The sequence below is a fragment of the Bombina bombina genome, chromosome 11, assembly GCF_027579735.1.
Source record: "Bombina bombina isolate aBomBom1 chromosome 11, aBomBom1.pri, whole genome shotgun sequence".
NCBI lineage: Eukaryota > Metazoa > Chordata > Amphibia > Anura > Bombinatoridae > Bombina > Bombina bombina.
Window position 1 is genome coordinate 560571 of NC_069509.1, and position 23525 is coordinate 584095.

The 23525-nt window shown below is 45.6% G+C and overlaps 1 protein-coding gene across 1 annotated transcript in view; it reads right to left on the reverse strand.

The window, feature by feature from the left end:
* Nucleotides 1–558: 558 nt before the first annotated feature.
* ARMC5 (armadillo repeat containing 5) overlaps nucleotides 559–23525 on the reverse strand; it is a 154464-nt gene continuing 131497 nt past the window's right edge. Inside the window, exons 4-7 of the mRNA XM_053694443.1 lie at nucleotides 13961–14780; nucleotides 12045–12988; nucleotides 11703–11835; nucleotides 559–2478 (exon numbers count right to left, since the gene is read on the reverse strand). Coding sequence (XP_053550418.1) covers nucleotides 1719–2478; nucleotides 11703–11835; nucleotides 12045–12988; nucleotides 13961–14780 — 2657 coding nt within the window. The 3' untranslated portion in view covers nucleotides 559–1718. The remainder of the gene's footprint in view (nucleotides 2479–11702; nucleotides 11836–12044; nucleotides 12989–13960; nucleotides 14781–23525) is intronic.

Below are 23525 nucleotides of genomic sequence, written 5' to 3' on the forward strand. Positions count from 1 at the left end.
GATTCATAATCTGGTTTCTATAAATATAATTCAATGTGTTTATAAATTTAACTAATAAAAATAATTTAGGAATTTATATTAATTGTTTTGTATATACATTTTAATTAGGGGTTTATTTTAAGGAATAATTATTAAATACATTGTATTATAACCCTGCTATATACTGACAACATCCTCATTTAGAGACCACATGGACTAGAATGTCAGTGTATAGATACAACTTGCCCAGTGCTGTTTATTGGATATAGAACTATTACGCTAGGACTAGAAATATATACACTATATTCTTGTTGCCATTAGAATTACTTACTGAGGATATGAGACAAACAAGACACATGGACTAGAATGTCAGTGTATAGATACAACTTGTCTAGTGCTGCTTATTGGATATAGAACTATTATGCTATGACTAGAAATATATACACTCTTGTTGCCTTTAGAATTACTTACACCAGAGGATATGGGACAAACAAGCACATGGTAAGTTTTAGTATCTGGTCTCCTTAGACAGAAATAAAACTAGTTATGTTTTGGCAGCACAAACATAGAAATGGAACATAAATTTTATATATAGTTTTATTTCATACCCAACATGGGTTACAGTAATCATAACCAACATACTCAGTGACCACCTAGTTATCAGAAAAATGGCAGAGAAAACCAAGGGAAAAAACGGCTAGGCTATTTTTGGCCACTGGCTCCATAGTTTGCCATGTGTTTTATAGTGAGAGAGGACTGATGCTTTGCGATAAATGTATATAGCCAACACTGGGCCATCAGTGTGTTGGGGTAATTGGCACAATACTGTAGCTATAATGGACTGAGTAGGTTTGGGTTTCATCTGTATATGCTAGGCTAAAGGTAGGTGAGAAGAGAGGATGCCGACACTGGGCTGAAGGTGGGCACCAGCACACAATAGGTTGGAGGTGGGCAGAGAGGGAGACTGGAAAATGTTGAGTTATAGGTTGGCAGTGAAGCCGATTGGAACTGGGGTATGGGGGGTTGAAGGGAAAGCTGTTAGATAATGGATTGGGGGTGGGCAAGGAGGGGGACACCAGCACACACTAGGTTGGATATGAGCAGAGAACAAAACTGGCAGATTTGGAGCTGTAGGTAGGGAAGCTGGCTGACACTAGGGTATAAGTGGGCAAGAGGGAAAGCTGGAAAAGACTGGACTGGAGGTAGGCAGAGAGCAGGACACCAGCACACACTAGGCTAGAGAGGAGCAGAGAAGGAGAATGCTAGATGTGGAGCTGTAGGTAGGTGGGGAAGCTGGAAGACACTAGGGTAAAAATGGTCAGAAGGGTAAGCTGGAAGACAATGGACTAGAGGTGGGCAGGAAAGGGGGCCCCAGCACACACAAGGTGGAGATGAGCAAAGAGGAAGACATTGGCAGATGTTGAGCCGTAGGTAGTTGTCAAATCTAGCTGGCACTGGGGTAAGAGAGGGTAGAGAAAGGAAAGCTGCCAGGCTCTGCCCAGTAGGTGGGGAAGAGATACCAGCAGCCACCAAGCTCTGCAGATGAATTAGGGACGTGAATCAGAAGGTGAATTTGAGGTACAGGTAACTTCCATTGAGTATTATATTGTTGTGAGGGACAGCATACAGAGCAGCTGGATAGAAAATAATGTATTTGGCTGTACAATAAGGTGTAGCTGTGAAGCTTGGGAAAGGAGGCTAATCCATTAAATGAATGACAAGGGGACCAGCCTGTAGAATTAGTGTGTATCTTGAACAGTTTCTTCCAATAACTGTGATAGTTTCTGCTTGTCTTGTGCTGTCTGACACAACTGAAGGAGGCACTGAGATCGCTTACGAGGAGGATGAGGTCTCTTCAAGAGGAACACGCAGCAATCTTTCCTAAGCCCAGGGCTCTCGTGTATCTCTGCAAATCTGTAGATAGAGGCTAGGTTCTCTAAAGCCAGTATATGCTCTCCCACCATGCTCTCTAGCAGTATCTGTAACCCAGGTACAAGGAAACGTCCAGCTGCTGCTAGTGTGGACCCCAGAGGAGATTGTGCCAGCTCTTGGCCTGGAGAAAGCAGCGTTAGTGCCTGAAGCAAAGGACATGGAGACCTCTGTGCACAGCCATGGAGGTAATGTAATAACGGAATAAAAGCACAGGCAAGAACCTCACGTACACGTATTTTCATTTGGTGGGATTCTGCATATCCACCTTCTAACATTGCCCTAAACACCTCACAGCTGCTGATTAGGTCTTCCCGGTTCCCCATTACACACTCCCCGCCATCCAGTACAAACACCACGTCTCCTCCGTGGGAAATTCGTTCCAAGTACAAGCAGTGCAATGGTGGTATTGGAGGAGAGGGGCAAGGGGCAGACAGGCTCTGGTGAGAGAGGTATGAGAGGCACTCTGATGCATGAAATGCAAAGACTGAATCCACACACTCCATTAGAGGCTCTAGGATCAGACGGAGGGCTCCCTCTAGGAGTTGCTGGCGGTGGGAAGAGTCCTTCCTATTAGAAGACACTGAGTTAGTATGTTTTTGAAGGACATTTGAGGAGATGACAGCAGGGATGGTGGGAAAAGTGAGACCAAGGATAGAAAAGAAGGTATCACTAGGAGAGAGGAACACAAGGGACAGCAGGAAAAACAAGACTTGGAACAAAAAAGATAAGGGTGCACTAGAAACAGTAGGAAACGCAAGACCACAGGAAACAGAAGACACAGAATAAAGAAGCAAGATTACAAAGAAGAAGGTAGCACTGGGGAGAGCAGAGCCCAGAGACAGAGGTAGAGGAGCAGGAGCAGCAAGGCCATAGACAGAGGGAGAGGAGCAGCAGCAGAAGCAAGGCCATAGACAGAGGGATAGGAGCAGCAGAAGCAAGGCCAGAGACACAGGGAGAGGAGCAGCAGAAGCAAGGCCATAGACAGAGGGAGAGGAGCAGGAGAAGCCAGGCCAGAGACAGAGGGAGAGGAGCAGGAGAAGCCAGGCCAGAGACAAAGGGAGAGGAGCAGGAGAAGCAAGGCCAGAGACAGAGGGAGAGGAGCAGGAGAAGCCAGGCCAGAGACAGAGGGAGATGAGCAGCAAGGTCAGAGACAGAGGGAGATGAGCAGCAAGGTCAGAGACAGAGGAACAGCAGAAGCCAGGCCATAGACAGAGGGAGAGGAGCAGGAGAAGCCAGGCCAGAGACGGAGGGAGAGGAGCAGGAGAAGCCAGGCCAGAGACAGAGGGAGAGGAGCAGGAGAAGCCAGGCCAGAGACAGAGGGAGAGGAGCAGGAGAAGCCAGGCCAGAGACAGAGGGAGAGGAGCAGGAGAAGCAAGGCCATAGACAGAGGGAGAGGAGCAGCAGAAGCTAGGCCAGAGACAGAGGGAGATGAGCAGCAGAAACCAGGCCAGAGGGAGAGGAGCAGGAGAAGCCAGGCCAGAGAGACAGAGGAGCAGCAAGGTCAGAGACAGAGGGAGAGGAGCAGGAGAAGCAAGGCCAGAGATAGAGGGATTGGAGCAGGAGAAGCAAGGCCAGAGATAGAGGGAGAGCGGGAGAAGCAAGGCCTAGAGATAGAGGGAGAGCAGGAGAAGCAAGGCCTAGAGATAGAGGGAGAGCGGGAGAAGCAAGGCCTAGAGATAGAGGGAGAGCGGGAGAAGCAAGGCCCAGAGATAGAGGGAGAGGAGCAGGAGAAGCCAGGCCAGAGACAGAGGGAGAGGAGCAGGAGAAGCCAGGCCAGAGACAGAGGGAGAGGAGCAGGAGAAGCAAGGCCATAGACAGAGGGAGAGGAGCAGCAGAAGCCAGGCCAGAGACAGAGGGAGATGAGCAGCAGAAGCCAGGCCAGAGACAGAGGGAGATGAGCAGCAAGGTCAGAGACAGAGGAACAGCAGAAGCCAGGCCAGAGGGAGAGGAGCAGGAGAAGCCACGCCAGAGGGAGAGGGAGAGGAGCAGGAGAAGCAAGGCCAGAGATAGAGGGAGAGGAGCAGGAGAAGCAAGGCCAGAGATAGAGGGAGAGCGGGAGAAGCAAGGCCTAGAGATAGAGGGAGAGCGGGAGAAGCAAGGCCCAGAAAAAGAAAATTTCTGCTTACCTGATAAATTTGTTTCTTTTTAGACACGATGAGTCCACGGATTTCATCCTTACTTGTGGGATTACGCCTCCTGGTCAGCAGGAGGAGGCAAAGAGCACCACAGAAGAGCTGTATATATAGCTCCTCCCTTCCCTCCCACTCCAGTCATTCGACCGAAGTTAGGAAGAGAAAGGAAAAGCCAAGGTGCAGAGGTGTCTGAAGTTTACAAAAATTAATTACCTGTCTGTATTAATTTTTCTTTTTAAAGACACGATGAGTCTACGGATTTCATCCTTACTTGTGGGATACAACACCAAAGCTATAGTACACAGATGAAATGGGAGGGACAAGACAGGGAACCTAAACGGAAGGCACCACTGCTTGAAAAACCTCCCAAAAACAGCCTCAGCCGAGGCAAAAGTATCAAATTTGTAAAATTTAGAAAAAGTGTGAAGAGAAGACCAAGTTGCAGCCTTGCAAATCTGTTCAACAGAAGCATCATTTTTGAATGCTCATGAGGAAGCCACAGCCCTAGTGGAATGAGCCGTAATTCGTTCAGGAGGCTGCTGTCCAGCAGTCTCGTATGCAAAACGGATGATACTCTTCAGCCAAAAGGCAAGAATGGTAGCCGTAGCTTTCTGACCCCTACGTTTCCCTGAAAAAATAACAAAGAAGACGATTGGCGAAAATCCTTAGTCGCTTGTAAGTAGAATTTTAAAGCACGGACTACGTCTAAATTGTGTAACAGACGTTCCTTCGGAGAAGGAGGATTAGGACACAAGGAAGGAACAACAATCTCCTGATTAATATTCTTATTTGAAACCACCTTAGGAAGAAACCCAGGTGTAGTACGTAATACTACCTTATCCGAATGAAAAATAAGGTAAGGAGAATTATATTGTAATGCCGAAAGCTCATTTACTCTTCGAGCAGAAGAAATAGCAACCAGAAATAAAACTTTCCAAGATAATAACTTAATATATATGGAATGCATAGGTTCAAACGGAACCTCTTGAAGAACTTTAAGAACTAAATTCAAACTCTAAGGAGGAGCAATTGATCTAAACACAGGCCTGATTCCAGTCAGAGCCTGACAAAAATATTGCACATCTGGAACATCTGCCAAATGCTTATGTAACAAAATAGATAAGGCCAAGATCTGTCCCTTTAAGGAACATGCAGATAACCCCTTCTCCAATCCATCTTGAAGAAAAGACAAAATCCTGGGAATCCTAACCCTACTCCATGAGTAGCCCTTGGATTCACACCAATACAGATATTTGCGCCATATCTTATGGTAAATGTTCCTAGTAACAGGCTTACGTGCCTGAATTAAAGTATCTATGACCGAATCAGAAAAACCTCGCCTGGATAATATTAAACGTTTAATCTCCAGTCAGCTGCAGAGAAACTAGATTCGGATGATGGAAGGGACCCTGAATGAGAAGGTCCTTCCTCAATGGAAGCTTCCACTGTGGCCGAGATGACATGTCCACCAGATCGGCATACCAAATCCTGTGAGGCCACGCCAGGGCAATGAGGATCACCGATGCCCTCTCCTGTTTGAGTCGAGCAATCAGAGGGAATACATATGCTAGGCTGAAAGACCAAGGAACTGCCAAGGCATCTATCAGCTCGGCCTGGGGATCCCTGGACCTGTATCTCGGAAGCTTGGCATTCTGACGAGACGCCTTAAGGTTCAACTCCGGCCGACCCCATCTGAGAATCAGGTTTGAAAATATTTCCGGATGGAGCTCCCACTCTCCCGGATGAAAGGTCTGCCTGCTCAGAAAATCTGCCTTCCAGTTTTCCACCCCTGGGATGTAGATCGCTGACAGATGGCAAGAGTGAGTCTCAGCCCACTGAATCATATTGGCCACTTCGGTCATCGCTAAGGAACTCCTTGTTCCTCCCTGATGATTGATGTAAGCCACTGTCGTTCTGTTGTCCGACTGGAATCTGATGAAATGGGCCGAGGCCAACTGAGGCCAGGCCCGAAGCGCATTGAATATCGCCCTCAACTCTAGGATGTTGATGGGAAGGAGAGATTCTGCTTGAGTCCATACTCCCTGAGCCCTTAAGGAGTTCCAGACTGCTCCCCATCCTAACAGGCTGGCATACGTTGTCACAATCACCCATGAGGGTCTGCAAAAGCATGTCCCCTGGGATAGATGATCCAGCTACAACCACCATAGAATTGAGTCCCTCGTCCCCTGATCTACATTTATTTGAGGAGACAAATCTCTAAAATCTCCATTCCACTGTCTGAGCATGCTTAGCTGCAGAGGCCTGAGATGAAAACATGCAAACGGTACAATGTCCATTGTGCGCCACCATCAATCCGATTACCTCCATACACTGAGCCACTGATGGCCGAGGATTGGACTGAAGGGCTCGACATGTGTCCAGAATCTAACTTTCTGACCTCTGTCAGAAAAATCTTCATTGAAATAGACTCGATTAGAGTTCCCAGAAAGGGAACCCTTGTCTGAGGAACTAACAAACTCTTTTCCTGATTTACCTTCCACCCATGAGTTCTCAGGAAGGATAGCACAATGCCGGTATGGGACCTTGCTAGTTGATAGGATGACGCCTGGATTAGAATATCGTCCAGATAAGGCGCCACCGCAATGCCCTACGGTCTTAGAACCGCCAGTAGAGACCCCAGAACCTTTGTGAAAATTCTGGGCGCCGTGGCCAGACCGAAAGGGAGAGCTACAAACTGAAAATGTTTGTCCAGAAAGGCAAACCTCAGGAACTTGTGATGATCTCTGTGGATAGGAAAATGAAGATATGCATCCTTTAGATCCACTGTTGTCATAAATTGACCCTCCTGGATCAATGGAAGAATGGTACGAATAGTTTCCATATTGAAAGATGGAACTCTGAGAAACTTGTTTAGACTCTTGAGGTCGAAGATAGGTCTGAAAGTTCCCTCTCTTTTGGAAACTACAAACAGATTTGAATAAAAACCCTGTCCCTGAATTGGAACAGGACAGATTACTCCCATGGAGGAGAGGTCTCTTACACAACGTAAGAACGCCTCTCATTTTATCTGGTCTGCAGATAATCATGAAAGAAGAAACCTTCCTCTGAGACACTATTTCTATTGCCCAGGGATCCTGAACAGCTCGTATCCAAGCCTTGATGAAGGAAAGTCTGCCCCCTACTAGATCCGGTCCCGGATCGGGGGCCAGCCCTTCATGCTGACTTGGGAGCAGCAGCAGGCTTCTTGGATTGTTTACCCTTGTTACAAGACTGGTTGGGTCTCCAGGTAGACTTGGTTTGTGAATAGCTCCCTTCCTGTTTAGAGGAAGAGGAAGGGGGGATTCCCTTGAAATTTCGAAAGGAACGAAAATTACTCTGCCGACCTCTCTGTTTGGATTTTTTATCCTGAGGGAGATGACCCTTGCCTCCCGTGATGTCAGAAATAATTTCCTTCAAGTCAGGTCCGAACAGGGTCTTCCCCTTGTAAGGAATAGCCAAAAGTTTAGACTTGGATGACACATCCGCAGACCAAGACTTCAACCATAAGGCTCTGCGTGCTAAAATGGAAAAACCCGAACTCTTAGCCGCCAATTTAGTAATCTGCAGAGAAGCATCAGTAATAAACAAATTAGCTAATTTAAGAGCTTTAATCCGATCCTGTATCTCTTCCAAAGAAGTCTCAGTCTTAAGAGACTCTTCCAGAGCATCAAACCAATAAGCAGCCGCACTGGTAACCACAACAATGCAAGCCGCTGGTTGTAATAGCAACCCCTGGTGAACATAGATCTTCTTAAGGAGACCCTCCAACTTCTTATCCATAGGGTCTTTAAAAGCACAACTATCATCAATAGGAATAGTAGTTCGTTTAGCCAAAGTAGAAAGAGCACCCTCCAGCTTAGGGACCGTCTGCCAAGAGTCCCCAATATTGTCAGCTATAGGGTACATCTTCTTAAAGACGGGAGAAGGAGAGAAGGGAATACCTGGTCTCTGCCATTCCTTGGCAATAATCTCTGAATTTCTCTTGGGAACTGGAAATACATCAGAATAAGAAGGGACTTCTAGGTATCTATCCAGCTTACTCAATTTCTCTGGAGGAACCACTATTGAATCACAGTCGTCCGGAGTCACCAAAACCTCCCTCAATAATAAGCGGAGGTTTACAAGTTTGAACCTGAAAGAAACCACTTCTGAATCCGTCAGTGGTAAGGCACTTCCTGAATCAGAAAGTTCACCTTCGGATAGGACCTCCATACCATCCAATTCAGAGCCCTGGGAGGGTACGTCTGAGATCGCCATCAAGGTATCAGAAGCTGCATTGACCACATGGTTTTCCTTCCTTCTGCGCTTGCCTTGAAATATGGGAAAGGCAGAGGATGCCTCGGAAAGTGTAGAAGACATAACAGCAGCTATGTCCTGTAACGTGACCGCAGTAGAAACTGAAGTACTTGGCACTGCTTGAGCGGGTGTTAAGGGCTGTGACGCTTGGGGAGTAAGCTACGGCATACTCTGCATCTCATCTGTAGACTCCTGAGAAACATTAGTTTTGGGCAACTTTTTATCAAAGAAAATTTGTTCTCTATAATGTAACGCCCTCTCAATACATGAGGGACAAAAAGTAACAGGGGGTTCCACATTGGCATTCAGACACATGGCACATGTAACATCTTGGATATCTACCGAATCCATGATAACAAGCAGCAAAGAAAAAAAAACAAAAAAAAACCTGGTCTTGGCTCCTTTATATGGTCTATAATTTATGGCCCAAGAACTATATGTGTACAAACATTAATGTAAACATCTGTAAAGCAACAGGGTACTGTGTCTTTAAAAAATAAACGTCTAATATTTTTTCTGCATTGAAAAAAACGATAGCCAAATCCAATGAAATGTGTCTTAATATTAAAATAAATAACACCTCTTCGCCTCAACAGCTCTGCTGAGGCGCCTACCTGCCCCCACGGTACACTGACCACTCTGGCAAAAACAACTCCTGAACGTGTCTGAGAATGCTAAAGACCGCCTGCTTGTCTAACCATGCGGTCTTAGCGTAACACTTGAGCTGCGATGAGGAACTCCTGAACGTGTCACTCACTGAACTGCGGGACTCCGGAGCAGAAGACACCGCGCGGCTTCTTCTTACACAACGTAAGAACGCCTCCTACTCAAGCGCGCCAAAGTTAACTCCGCCCATTGTGGGCGTCGCTCAAAATTATCCTGCCAAGTTTAAAGTCGCCGTTCATATACACAATCCATAAAAACTTATAGCCCATAAAAAGGTATAGCCCTGTACCTGAGTCTCAATGTATAAAAATTCATAAAAACATAAAACCGCAGCGTCTTGACCACAGCACCTATAAATCAGCAACTGACAGGAGAACCCTCTTAATGTAAAGAGCCCATGTCCCCCTAGTCCCAGCATGACTGCTAGCAAAGTGTTGGTTAGCAGGAGCATGTGAAACCTATCGGTCTGTTCAACAGGGAAGCCCTCCCAAGAGAGCCCATGGTCCCCACATAAAACAAATAAGTGCATAGTCGATTCTGAGATAATATGGCCCAGAAATAAAGACTGCACTTACCTCGCTGCTGTGCGACAGCATGAATGTTCCCACAGGATCCAGAGGTCTGTTCCCTCCAATAGCCCTGTGGACACTAATAGGGCCTTAGTTAATATCTGCTAAGACCATCATCAGAAGGGTAGCACTCAGTATGGGAGGCGCAGTGAGAGTTTTGTCCCACCAGTTCCCATTGCTTTAAAGCCACCTGCAGCTCTACTCTAGAGTCTGACAAGGAATACGGCTACACCCTGTAGTAAAAGAGCACTCACTGGTACCATTTTAAAAATAATAAACTCTTGATTGAAGAATCTAACTAACACCTCACTTTACCTCTTCCTATCACTAACACAGGCAAAGAGAATGACTGGGGTGGGAGGGAAGGGAGGAGCTATATATACAGCTCTGCTGTGGTGCGCTTTGCCTCCTCCTGCTGACCAGGAGGCGTAATCCCACAAGTAAGGATGAAATCCGTGGACTCATCGTGTCTTTACAAAGAAAAGAGGGAGAGCGGGAGAAGCAAGGCCCAGAGATAGAGGGAGAGCAGGAGAAGCAAGGCCCGAGATACAGAAGAAGACCCAGAACAAAAAAGCAAGACTACAAAGAAGGTGGCACTAGGGACAGCAGGAAAAGGCCAAGGACAGAAAAGAAGACGACAAGAGAACATTATGCACAATCAATAACAGCAAACATTACCAAAAGACAGATCACGCTGCCACTAATGGAGAATACTAATAAGCTCAACGATCCAATTCCTTTATAGGCACCAAGTACACAAACAGGTTACACAGAAAACAAGGTATAATACATTGTATATTTTACTTTTAGGATTCAGATAGAGCAGCAGTTGTCAATTTCCAATGTACTTCTATTATCAAACTGTGCAAATTATAGACACACTTTCTGGGGAACAAGCTCATATGGTATATGCATACTAGTCTGATTGGCTGATGTCTGTCACATGATACAGGGGCTGGAAAATGGGAGAAAAAAATAAAATTTGCCAGAAAAATAAAAATCTACTGCTTATTTGAAAGCAAAGTGTTATTGCATTGTCTTGTTATTACGCACTTGTTAATTATGCAATTCCACTGCATTTAGTGGCAATACAGGATACAAGGCCTGGTGTATAAGCATCATTTACTAATTCAATTTAAAAAGTGCACAAATGCAACAAATGTTCCCACTACTCTCACTATCAGTAAAGGAGGTTTTTATACTGAGCCTTAGATCCTGTATTGTCTTAATAACAGTGTCTGACAATTCTTCACCTGGGCCAAGCAAAAGTCAAGGTCTGCTTCAATTATTAAGTGAAGGACACAGTCATCAAAATGCACTCAAAACCACATACCAAGCTTCTATAGGAGGTCTCATATTTCTTCTTTCCAAGAAGACGACTTTGGGCAAGATTTATCAATTTGCGAGCAGACAGGATTTTCAAGTTGTGAACATATCTGCAATTGATTGCAAATTGTGGGGCGGATATGTTCCCCATATTTATCATTGCACGACAGAACACTTATGCAGTAACACCCCCCCTACCCTTACGCAACCAATTGCGTGAGAGTTAGGCTTGTCAATCACACCGGTCAAATTAATTTGGGGTGAATTTCATCAGCTAACTCCAGTTTGGGGGAGAGTTTATGAAGCAGCGGTTTAAACCACTGCTTCATGAACATCAGTTGCAGGGTCGAGTGAGCGAGCCTGCAACCAATCGAGGCATTTGCCCCGTCATAAATGTTGCGCTTAGTCTCTAAAGTGCAACTACATTACTCAACATCATTCATATAGTGCAATTTACCCCTGGCGTAACTGAAAGCGTCTAAAATGTAGAAGCGCAACTAGGAGACAGCTATAGGGGTCGATCAGGAGCAGCTGTGTCTCCATGTCTACTGGAAGGGACGGGTTGTGTTACGCTCTCGGTCCTAGACTGAATGCACTGCTATTTTCTTAACACGTTGTTAGTAAATACACAGGGTCTAGAGTCTGCTGTATTTTCAAGCTACCCTATTACTAATTAGCAGAATGCAGCCCAGCTGTTCTCTTCAACACAAACCTAAGAAAGTCATATCTGAACTAACATACAACTGGCACAGAGCTTATATACTGCATAACAGACATAGAACATACAGCAAGACATTCTCACCTGTATATATAGGGCAGGGAAAGTGCACACTGCTGACGCTCATTCTGAGACCCAGATAGTAGCATATGGGTCACAGTACCCACTCCAAAGGGAGATTCTGCCTGAATACACAGGTTACGCAGCAAAACATGACCTGGAGAGGATAGAAATATGTAAAGCCACAGTTGGGATATAAAAAAAAAAAAATGCTGCCCCCCTAACCTCACACCATGCCTCCCCTTCACACTACAAAAAGAGCAACACCTCCATGACATTCTGTTTACCCTTTGCCACTCCAACCCCTCCTTCAGCAATACACGCAGATCATCATTTCCTTCTAATTAGACACACATCCATTCTTACCCAGCTCTCTTGTCCGCTCCGGGTGCCTGCAGCTCTGTGACCCATCTGGCGACTCGTCAAGAATCAGCCTTGCTCGGAGAGTACAGATGCTCCCAGTGCGGATGAAAGCCTCCAGACAAGAGGGATCACAGGTCAGACGCTGTAGGAGACGAGCAGCTCTTGGGGAAGGGTATGGGTGAATGGTCACATATGTCAGGAGACAACTAAGGACTTGGGGAGACACTAGACTGGAACTGGCATCTGCCAGCTGAGAAAATCTTGATAACAGAAGCAGGCTGGGAACCTCAGGACGCCAATACTCAGTGGGGGGAGACCAACTGGATTTAAGAGGCCAGGGGGATTTAAGGATCTCCTGCACTGGAGAGGATAGTTGCTGGGAAGATGGAACTGGCCTCTTCTTTATTTCCAGGAATCGGCTTCCCCTACTCTGTGAAGGGATCACTTTGTATGCATCAGATTTGGTGTGAGATTCTACAGGTGAAGAGGAGAGATTTAAACATGTGGGTTTTAAAGAACACAGACTCCTAGAGGGAGCCACAGAGCGATTAGAGGATGTTGGGGTTACTAAAGGCAGACCAGTGGCAACGCCAGCAGATTTGCGGAGAGACCGGCATTGGTCAATTACTGGAGTGATTAAACACTGGCTAGTGGGTACAGAGGTTGTTGCCAGCAGGTCAAGGCAACTAGGGTTTATACAGGCAAGGCTGGCACTTGCAGGCGTGGCAGAACAATGGTCGGAATTGCTAGTGGTTAGAGCAGTGGGAGGGCCAGTGGTTGTGTCAGGGGGAAGGACAACAGGTACACAAGTCGCTGCAGGAAGGTCAGGGTATGTGAGTGGTGACACCTCATCTAATACAGAACATCCACTTGTATCACTGTCCAGAGACCACTCAGGTGACAATTCTTCCAAGCTGCCTATAAAGCCCTCTGACAGTAGCCAGGACCTGCAACACAAACATTTGTTATGTGGGCTAAACAAGAGATCACTAAGTACAGCAGAATGTGTGCGCAAACATTGCACTTAGCTTAAAGTGATGGTAAACTCTCTCCTTTTTAAAAACAGATCTGAAATGTTAGTGATATTTTAGATAGTTGTAATGAAGATGCGCTATAACTTACTTTTAATATAGATATGAAATTCAAATTCCCAGCACTCCACCACCCACTTCAAAGTCCAATCAGCGCTCACCCCATTTGGCACTTTTGTTGTAGCTAGAGCGCTGATTGGACAACAAATCAAACCGTTAGCTAACAGACAATTTGGCTTTGAAGTGGGCAGCGGAGCGCAGAGTATTTAAATTATATATATATATATATATATTAAAAAGTAAGTTATAGCGCATCTTCGTTATAACTGATGAATGAAACTCCATCTAAAATACCACTTACATTCCAAATCTGATTTTGAAAAGGGGAGAGTTTACCATCATTTTAAAATGATAGTAAGTGGGAAGGCTTGTATGACATTCAGAGAATATTATGGGTAGGGGTTTGACAGGCAGAGCGTGTGGCAAGGAAGGGGGCGTCAGGCAGAGCGTGTGGCAGGGGAGGGGGGGCAACAGGCAAAGCGCATGGCAGGGGAGGGGGGGCAACAGGCAGAGCACATGGCAGGGGAGGGGGGGGGCAACAGGCAGAGCGTGCGGCAAGGAAGGGGGCGTCAGGCAAAGCGCGTTGCAGGGGAGGGGGGCAACAGGTAGAGCGCATGGCAGGGGAGGGGGGCAACAGGCAGAGCGCATGGCAGGGGAGGGGGGCAACAGGCAGAGCGCATGGCAGGGGAGGGGGGTTGGAAGGCAGGTAAATCAACAAGGATGTCTGTTAGAGCTCTAGGAACAAGCAGGAGAGTGGTCCATTGACAAACTAACTTATGTCCCACACAAAAGCCATTTGTTGATACCACCAGCCATGTTAGACCTCACCTCAGACAGTCCTCGGATGTCCTGCTTTCCCTAGGTCTTTTGTTTTTTGGCTCAGGGGGGAAATCAAATGATGCAGATGCTCTTTCCTCTTCTTTGTCTACAACGCTTGCAGGTTCCGGCAGATCCCCCTTCATCTCTGCAGACTTTGCCAGATCCTCCAGTCTTTCTGCCAAGAGGACAGCCAAACCTCCCATGCCTAAAAGCACAAGAGCTGCTATGTCATGGCAGAAATGCAAGAAAGCAGCAATGATTCTTGGATGTGAACAGCGATACTGGGGGTCTCTGAGGAGCTCCAAAAAAAGTTCTAAACCACCTTCTTCTCGGACTCTCAACCGGTTAAGAGCTTCTCTACAACAGAGACAAAGTGCTTTCACCAAAGGAAGACAGCGAGTAGGCGACTTACGGAGATTTCTTATTTCTGATATCAAAAGTCGAACAGTTCCTGCGTTACCAAGCATTGGACGCATAGCCCCTTGAGTGCACAGATTGCACAGAGTACTCAGGGCTGCCTGGCGTACCACTGGCTTCACTTCTTCCCCCTGTCCCATGCCCACTAGGACTGGCACTGCCTTATTTAGCTGCTCTGCACAATCCAAAGAACAACTCCTGCTCAGTTCACAAACAGCACGAACAGCTGCGCACACCAAGGCCGGGTCTGGAGATGTGAGAAAAGATACACAGGGGGACAGCCCCCCCTGCTCACAGATGGACAGACGGTGTGCCGGAGAGTCCCCCAGGATACGCAGAGCACGCAAACAGCTGTGGACACACCCAGCATCCTGTGAGCTCTGCAAGATGTGCACTAGGGAGGAAACCGCACCTGAAAATTTACAATAGTAAATGGTAAGATATGTGGTGCCAAAACAGGGAGTGGGTTAGTAAAGGTCAGAGAGGCAAGAAGGCAGGGGTCAAACAGATAAGGCCAAAATGTCAGGGTATAGGGAACAGAAGAGTGGTAACTGGATGAATAATGCAAAGAAAACAGAAGCAACAGCTAAAATGAACAGACAAAATGGCAGGAAGAGGTTGAAAAACAAAAAAAAGAGATACACTTTACGGGACACATTTAACAACAGAAATTTTTCAAATTCTCAAGTTTTCTCAAAAAATTCTCAAAATTCTCAAAATTTTTCAAATTTTCAAGTCACATTATTATATTATCATCTTAATAATCCCACACTATCCTTCCTCATCCAGCCCAGACAATGCCCTCCGTTCCTTTTGTCAACCCAAATTGTGCCTTCATCATTCCAACACAGCTGGAAACAAATCTTCCTTATAACAGCCCAGACTATCTTAGGTGCTGACCCTCATTCCTTCTGTCAGTACCAGACCATCCCCTCTTCCATATGCAAGCGCAGGTGGTGACTCTCATACCTTCTGTCAGTACCAGACTGGCCCCTCTTCCATATGCCAGGCCAGGTGGTGAGCCTCATACCTTCTATCAGTACCAGACCCTCCCCTCTTCCATATGCCAGCCCAGGTCATGAGCCTCACACCTTCTGTCAGTACCAGACCCTCCCCTCTTCCATATGCAAGCGCAGGTGGTGAGCCTCATTCCTTCTGTCAGTACCAGACCATCCCCTATTCCATATGCCAGGCCGTAACCCTCAATCCTTCTGTCAGTACCAGACCCTCCCCTCTTCCATATGCAAGCGCAGGTGGTGACCCTCATACCTTCTGTCAGTACCAGACTGGCCCCTCTTCCATATGCCAGCCCAGGTTGTGAGCCTCATACCTTCTGTCAGTACCAGACCCTCCCCTCTTCCATATGCAAGCGCAGGTGGTGAGCCTCATTTCTTCTGTCAGTACCAGACCATCCCCTATTCCATATGCCAGGCCGTAACCCTCATTCCTTCTGTCAGTACCAGACTAACCCCTCTTCCATATGCCAGCCCAGGTGGTGACCCTCATACCTTCTGTCAGTACCGTACCCTCCCTCTTCCATACGCAAGCACAGGTGGTGACCCTCATACCTTCTGTCAGTACAAGACCCTCCCCTCTTCCATATGCAAGCGCAGGTGGTGAGCCTCATTCCTTCTGTCAGTACCAGACCCTCCCCTCTTCCATATGCAAGTGCAGGTGATGACCCTCATACCTTCTGTCAGTACCAGACTGGCCCCTCTTCCATATGCAAGTGCAGGCGGTAACCCTCATACCTTTTGTTAGCCTAGGCTGTCCCCTCTTCCATATGCAAGCGCAGGTGGTGACCGTCATTCGTTCCGTCAGTACCAGACCCTCTCCTCTTCCATATGCAAGCGCAGGTGGTGACCCTCATTCCTTCCGTCAGTACCAGACCGTCCCCTCTTCCATATGCAAGCGCAGGTGGTGACCCTCATTCCTTCCGTCAGTACCAGACCCTCCCCTCTTCCATATGCAAGCGCAGGTGGTGACCCTCATTCCTTCCGTCAGTACCAGACCGTCCCCTCTTCCATATGCTAGGCCGTAACCCTCATTCCTTCTTTTAGCCCAGACTGTCCCCTCTAACATATGCCAGCCCAGGTGGTGACCCTCATCCGCTGATAATACGAGTTGAAAGTAAACCTGATTGCTTGAGTGCAAAACACATCAAAAATACATTACACAGTACAGTTACACTCATAATAACAATACAAGTGTGTGTATATATATACACACACACACACACACACGAGTGGTGAAGGATCCAAACGGATGGGTTCCGTATCCAGAAAAAAAACTTCACACAGTAGGCACATCAGGAATTTGTAATCTGTTTAATGTATAAACAACCAAACGTTTCAGCCCTCACATGGGCTTTTGTCAATAGTAAACATAAGCCAGGACGGACAGGATTATTACAGCAAACCAGAAATCACTCCTAGACAGCCTGTTTCGTTCTATTTGGAACTCATCAGTAGGAGATAGATTTCTGGTTGCTGCATTGATAAAGCTATTTTCATGGTTAAACCAAAATTCATTAAAATTATGGGGGGAGATAAAAAACTGAAATTAAAATCCTCCATGTCTCAAAATTAAATCAATGTAAATATTTGCATAGGAAACTAGCACACCTAGGCAAGTATCCCCGCTTGCTTTTCCCCAGAAACTCTTAATATACAATGTTACCAATGCACAAGAGAATACTACTGATGAGTTCCAAAAAGAACGAAACAGGCTTGTCTAGGGAGTGATTTCTGGTTTGCTGTAATAATCCTGTTAAAAGGATCGCTGTATCAAAACAGTATTCTGAAGCAAAAAAACTGAGAATTTGCATATCTTACCCACAATTCTCTTGTGCATTGGTAACATTGTATATTAAGAGTTTCTGGGGAAAACCAAGCGGGGATACTTGCCTAGATGTGCTAGTTTCCTATGCAAATATTTACAATGATTTAATTTTGAGACATGGAGGATTTTAATTTCAGTTTTTTTTTATCTCCCCCCCCCCATAATTTTAATGAATTATATATATATATATATATATATATATATATATATATATATATATATATATATATATATAGCATGTGTATGTATGTATATACATAATACACACACACACGCTAAATATATATATATATATATATGTATATTTAGCGTGTGTGTATACGCGATATATATATATATATATATATATATATATATATATATATATATATATATATATATATATATATATACATACACACACACATATACATACATATAATATATACATACATACATACATACACACACACACACTCAAAATCTGTTTGAGTCTGAGGACAGGGGTAAAACCCCAAAACGTCACTCTGTTGGAATACCTTTTTTTGCCACTTCAAACCCGGTGAGTGCCTGCTTTTGTTGGAGATTATCCCATTGGTTTAAGTCAGGTGTGCTCATTACAGTGTAATAGAGCTGTGAATAAAAAGCAAGAGAGTCTCATTCTTTTATGAAGAGTAAAAGCAGGAATGATTCAGCCCTCTGTGGCAAAAGGACTGTAGTGTTAGGACCAGTCGAATTGGGGCACCTTGTAAGTGGTGACTGGCTAAGCAAAATATGGTCATATTGTGTGACTAAGTTCCCAATATTATTTAAAAAGAATAGTTGTCTCTTGATGTATTTGCAGGCAATTTTTTTCAGCAGTTCAAAAAATATGTTGTGCTTTTGAAAATGGATGTGCGCTGATACCTTTTTGTTTTTTTTGTGTAATTACTGGGTAATATTGGCAGCACTCCCAGATGTGGATTTAAACTTTTTGTAAGGTGTGCTAAAAAAACAAATTTTGTATTTGTGTGTGTATATATATATATATATATATATATATATATATATATATATATATACAAATGGATCTAGAATCTTGGGAGTTTGAAACCTAATGGTCTCAATGAAGAGATACATTTTGCCCCTTTTCTAGGTTAATTTTAAGGTTTATTTAATAATCCCTAGAGTTTGAGGTACAGCTGATTTGTATACCAGAGTTTATTTTAATGTTTCTCCCATTCACTCATTATCCACCCCCACTACTAACAAGGGTATGTATGATGATTGCTACAAGAATAGGATATCTCTGGTTAAGTGTATAAACTATATGGTCTTATAATTGAAGGTTACAACAATGTATCATCGATCGGTTAAAGATGAATACTAGTATCTTATTGACAGGTTCCACTTCCTTGAGATATAAATACATTTATGTTGATATAATGTACAAGGTTTATGCAGAACTTAGGTAAATTCAGCAATGATTTGTTAAGACATGTGTGTGATATTTTATGTGCCATAAAAGAAAAAGGTAATAAGTTAATACCTATTATATGTTGATGTGGACACTGAACAGTTAATATTCACATAGGAACTTTTGAAAAGAGTATAAATTCCCGGGAGGGAGAACCACCAATGGGAAGTTACGCTTGAGAAAGCCGCATAGAATTCGCCCAGCGGTGAAACACGTGTTGCGTACTTGCAGTGTTTGTTTATTGCTCTGGTTAGGCCGACCGGGCTGTTCCTGCCTTCCTTTGGTGAATTGGAGGACCTCTGACCCTGTCACATACGTCTGCACAACTGGAAGACATCAGCGCTAGCAAGGTATAACAGGGAAGCGTTTTCATTAACACACCACGGGATGCACAAAGTAAGTGGAATGGCAACGGGAATCACCTGCTGTGAAGATTGGTAAGAAAGTCTTCTATTTTGTCGGCACATACCCCAGGAGTAAGGGTCCCTTTGGCGAGGGTACGTCCCTCAGAAGGTGGTACCCGTTCTTGAAGGGGTTGAATGTTTGTCGTTGCTGTGTAGGACTTCGCATGGATATTTGGCATTACGTCAGTGGTCCCTTTAGTGGTTGTGTGAATGACTGTGACTAACTGGCTTTGCTTCTGCTCTGTACCTGCATGCCTTGCTTAAGTTTGCTGCTATTTCACCACTATGTTTGATGCTAACACTGCCCTGATGCAGCTACTGTGCTAATGACTGACAAAGGGTCTGAGTGTGACTTTGATCAAATATCCTCAACAATCAATACTGGATTTAGGATCATTATCTGTTGTATACAGACTTTGCATCTATGATGCCCTTTCCAGTTTCCATTGGGGTTTTATCACATAGGATCCAATGGCCATTGGTTGTTTGTCATTAATTGTATAAGTAGAAAATTTGTCTCTTGTCACTGTTTATGACATATGTGTTGATTTTCTGTATAATATATGTGTGCATAAAAATGTATTTCATCTGACATATGGTACATGTTTGTGGATGTCTCTGGGGGAAGGGAACCTGTAACCTGGGGATTGGCCTATTTTGCTCACGTAGTTTATTGGCTTTTTCTATTTACTATCTTTGAATAGGTATGTGTCAGTGCTGGCTAGGACACCCTTGGTTATCCATATTTCGCTAACTAAGGTTACATGAACATATAGACTTAGGTGAGCTGGCTCATCGTTTCTCTGTATGTGTGTATATAATTATATATGCACATATATATATATATATATACACACATATATATACACATATATATATACACACACACACACATAAACACACACACACATACTAAATTCCTTTTTCCAGTGCTGCCACTAAGTAGAATCATTAGGCACAATAAAAATATGTTGCAAGGAGCTACAAATTACAGCCCACAGTAGTGGCTGCAGGAAGGCCTACAGAATATTATACCAGCACTGCCGCCCTGCAGTTTCTACTGTGGGTTGAAATGTGCAGCTCCTCACTACACGTTGTCCATATCCAGAAGGGGAAGAAGGAGATGTAGAAGAGCTCGTTCCCCAGCACGAACAAGTAATATAGCAAGGGGCGGCGGACGGTGAAGTCATGGCCCTTCTCACCCGTTAGAGTTCCGGCGCTGCGACTTCTTTCTGCGGTTCCCAGCGGTATCGTTAGTGTCCCCGCACACCCGTTAGCCTGGTGACCCACGCAGCTCTGCACCCGCATAGCCGCTGGAAGCGAGCCACGTAACTAGGGTCCTGCAGATAACGAGCCAGGCGTTACGGCCAGAGTGTGCCCCCATTCCCGCTCCTCACAGCAGAAACTTGACCATGGCAGTCCGGCAATTGAAGTCAATGTTAAAAAACATAAATTATGCTTACCTGATAATTTCATTTCCATTGAGGGGAGGAGAGTCCACGGCTTCATTCATCACTGTTGGGAATTAAGAACCGGGCCACTAGGAGGCGGCAAAGACACCCCAGCCAAAGGCTTAAATACCTCCCCCACTTCCCTCATCCCCCAGTCATTCTGCCGAGGGAACAAGGAACAGTAGGAGAAATATCAGGGTATAAATGGTGCCAGAAGAGTAATTCAATTTAGGTCCATCCATCAGAGATACGGAGAGAGCTGTGGACTCTCCTCCCCTCGATGGAAATAAAATTATCAGGTAAGCATAATTTATGTTTTCCATCTAAAGGGGAGAAGAGTCCACAGCTTCATTCATCACTGTTGGGAACATATACCCAAGCTCTGGAGGACACTGAATGAAACCGGGAGGGAAAAGGCAGACCCTAATCTGAGGGCCCCACAGCCTGCAAAACCTCTCTCGCAGAAGCAAAAACGTCAAATTTGTAAAACGTAGTAAATGTGTGTAAGGAGGACCAGGTAGGCGCCTTACAAATTTGCTCCATAGAGGCCTCATTCTTGAAGGCCCAAGAAGAAGCCACAGCTCTAGTTGAATGAGCCATGATCCTCTGAAGAGGCTTATGTCCCGCTGTCTCATAGGCCAAGTGAATCAAACACCTCAACCAAAAGGACAAAGCAGTAGAAGAGGCTTTCTGCCCCTTGCGCTTCCCTGAATACACCACAAAAAGAGAAGTAGACTGAAGATAGAACTTTAGGGCACGCACCACTTCCAGATTATGAAGAAACCTCTCCTTAGAAGAAGAAGGGTTAGGACACAAAAGAAAAAGATTGATGTTATGATTAGACACCACCTTGGGAAGAAACCCCAAACCAGTGTGAAGCACAGCCTTATCCGCATGATAAACCAGATAAGGCGGCTCACATTGTAAGGCAGCCAGTTCAGATACTCTGCGTGCTAATGCAATGGCTAACAGGAAGAGAACCTTCCAGGACAGAATCTTAATGTCAATGGAATGCATAGGCTCAAACGGAAACCCTTTGCAAAACGTTAAGGTCCAAGTTTAAGCTCCATGGGGGAGCAGGCTGTCTAAAGACAGGCCTGATTCTAGACAGAGCCTGAACAAAGGATTGGATGTCAGGGAGCTCAGCGAGTCTCCTATGCAACAAGACTGATAATGCCGAAATCTGTCCCTTTAAGGAACTAGCAGCAAGACCCTTCTCCAAACCGTCTTGGAGAAAGGACAGAATCCTGGATACCTTCATCTTATGCCAAGGATATCCATGCTTCTCACACCAGGACAAGTTAGTCCTCCACACCTTATGGTAGATGCGACAAGTGACTGGCTTCCTTGCCTGAATGAGAGTATCAATCACACTTTCTGAAAAGCCTCTCTTGGCCAAGACTAGGCATTCAATCTCCAGGCAGTCAGACTCAGAGAATCGAGATTTTGATGGAGAAATCCGAATCGCCGAAGCTCGTTCCTGTATGATGCATGCCACTACACAAGATAGAAGTGGTAACGGTGGAAAAAAGTATGCTAGGCTGAACCCCCAAGGCACCGCTAAGGCATCTATTAGCTCTGCCTGGGGATCCCTGGACCTCGACCCGTATCGGGGTAGCTTGCAATTGAGTCTGGACGCTATGAGGTCTATCTCCGGCGTTCCCTACCTGAAACAAATCTCTGCAAACACTTTGGGGTGAGGAGACCATTCCCCCGGATGGAAGGATTGCCTGCTGAGAAAGTCTACTTCCCAGTTGTCTACACCTGGAATGTGAATCGCTGAGAGCGAGCAGCTGTGGGACTCCGCCCACTCCAAGATCCGAGACACTTCCCTCATAGCTAGGGAGCTCCTCGTACCCCCCTGGTGGTTGATGTAAGCCACCGAGGTGATGTTGTTGGTCTGGAATCTGATGAAGCTGAACGACCCCAGAAGAGGCCATGCCTTCAGAGTATTGTAAATTGCTCAGAGTTCCAGAATATTTAGCAGAAGGAGAGACTCCTCCCGGGACTATTTTCCTTGTGCCATCCTGGCACCCCAAACAGCTCCCCAGCCTGCCAGACTCGCGTCCGTGGTCACAATCTCCGAGGACGGTCTCAAGAAGGATGTCCCCATGGACAGTTGCTCCGGACGGATCCACCACGAGAGGGAAATCCGACAGCATCCATGGATATCTGCTGTGATAGAGCTGAATGATCGCCGTTCCACTGTCTTAACATGCACAATTGAAGAGGTCTGAGATGGAAGCTGGTGAATGGAATGACGTCTATGCTGGAAACCATGAGTCCGATCACCTCCATACACTGAGCCACCAAGGGGCTTGAGGAGGACTGAAGGGCAAGACAAGAGGACGCAATCTTCCTGCGTCGATGGTCTGTGAGATAATTTTTCATGGACATAGAGAGTCTATTATCATACCCAGGAACTCCACCCTGTTGCTGGGAATCCAGGAACTCTTTCCTGAGTTGATCTTCCAACCGTGAGATTGGAGCAAAAGAAGAAGAGCCCTCGAATGATCCTCTGCGAGACTGAGTGACGGAGTGGACTAGGATGTCATCTATATAGGGCGCCACAGCAATGCCTCTGGCCACTGCAAGTAGCACCCCCCAGAAACTATCGTGAAGACTCTCGGGGCCGTCACCAGACCAAAGGGAAGGGCCACAAACTGGAAGTGTTGGCCCAGAAACGCAAATCTCAGGAACTTGAAGTGGTGCCTGTGGATTGGCACATGAAGGTAAGCGTCCTTTAAGTCTATGGTTGTCATGAACTGTCTCTGAGGAATCTGCCACTGGGCGGATGGGATCTTAACCCTATCCTGTAGCCGTGGGCGACCACGTCCAGAACCCAAGGATCCTGAACGTCCTGCAACCATGCTTCTGAGAAGAGAGATAGTCTGTCCCCTACTTGGTCCAGAGACCGGTCGGGGGCCATCCCTTCATGCCAATTTTGTCTCAGCAGGCTTCTTGCTCTGCTTAGACTTGTTCCAAGAATGAGCCGGTTTCCAAGTTCCCTTGGACTGGTCCACTAT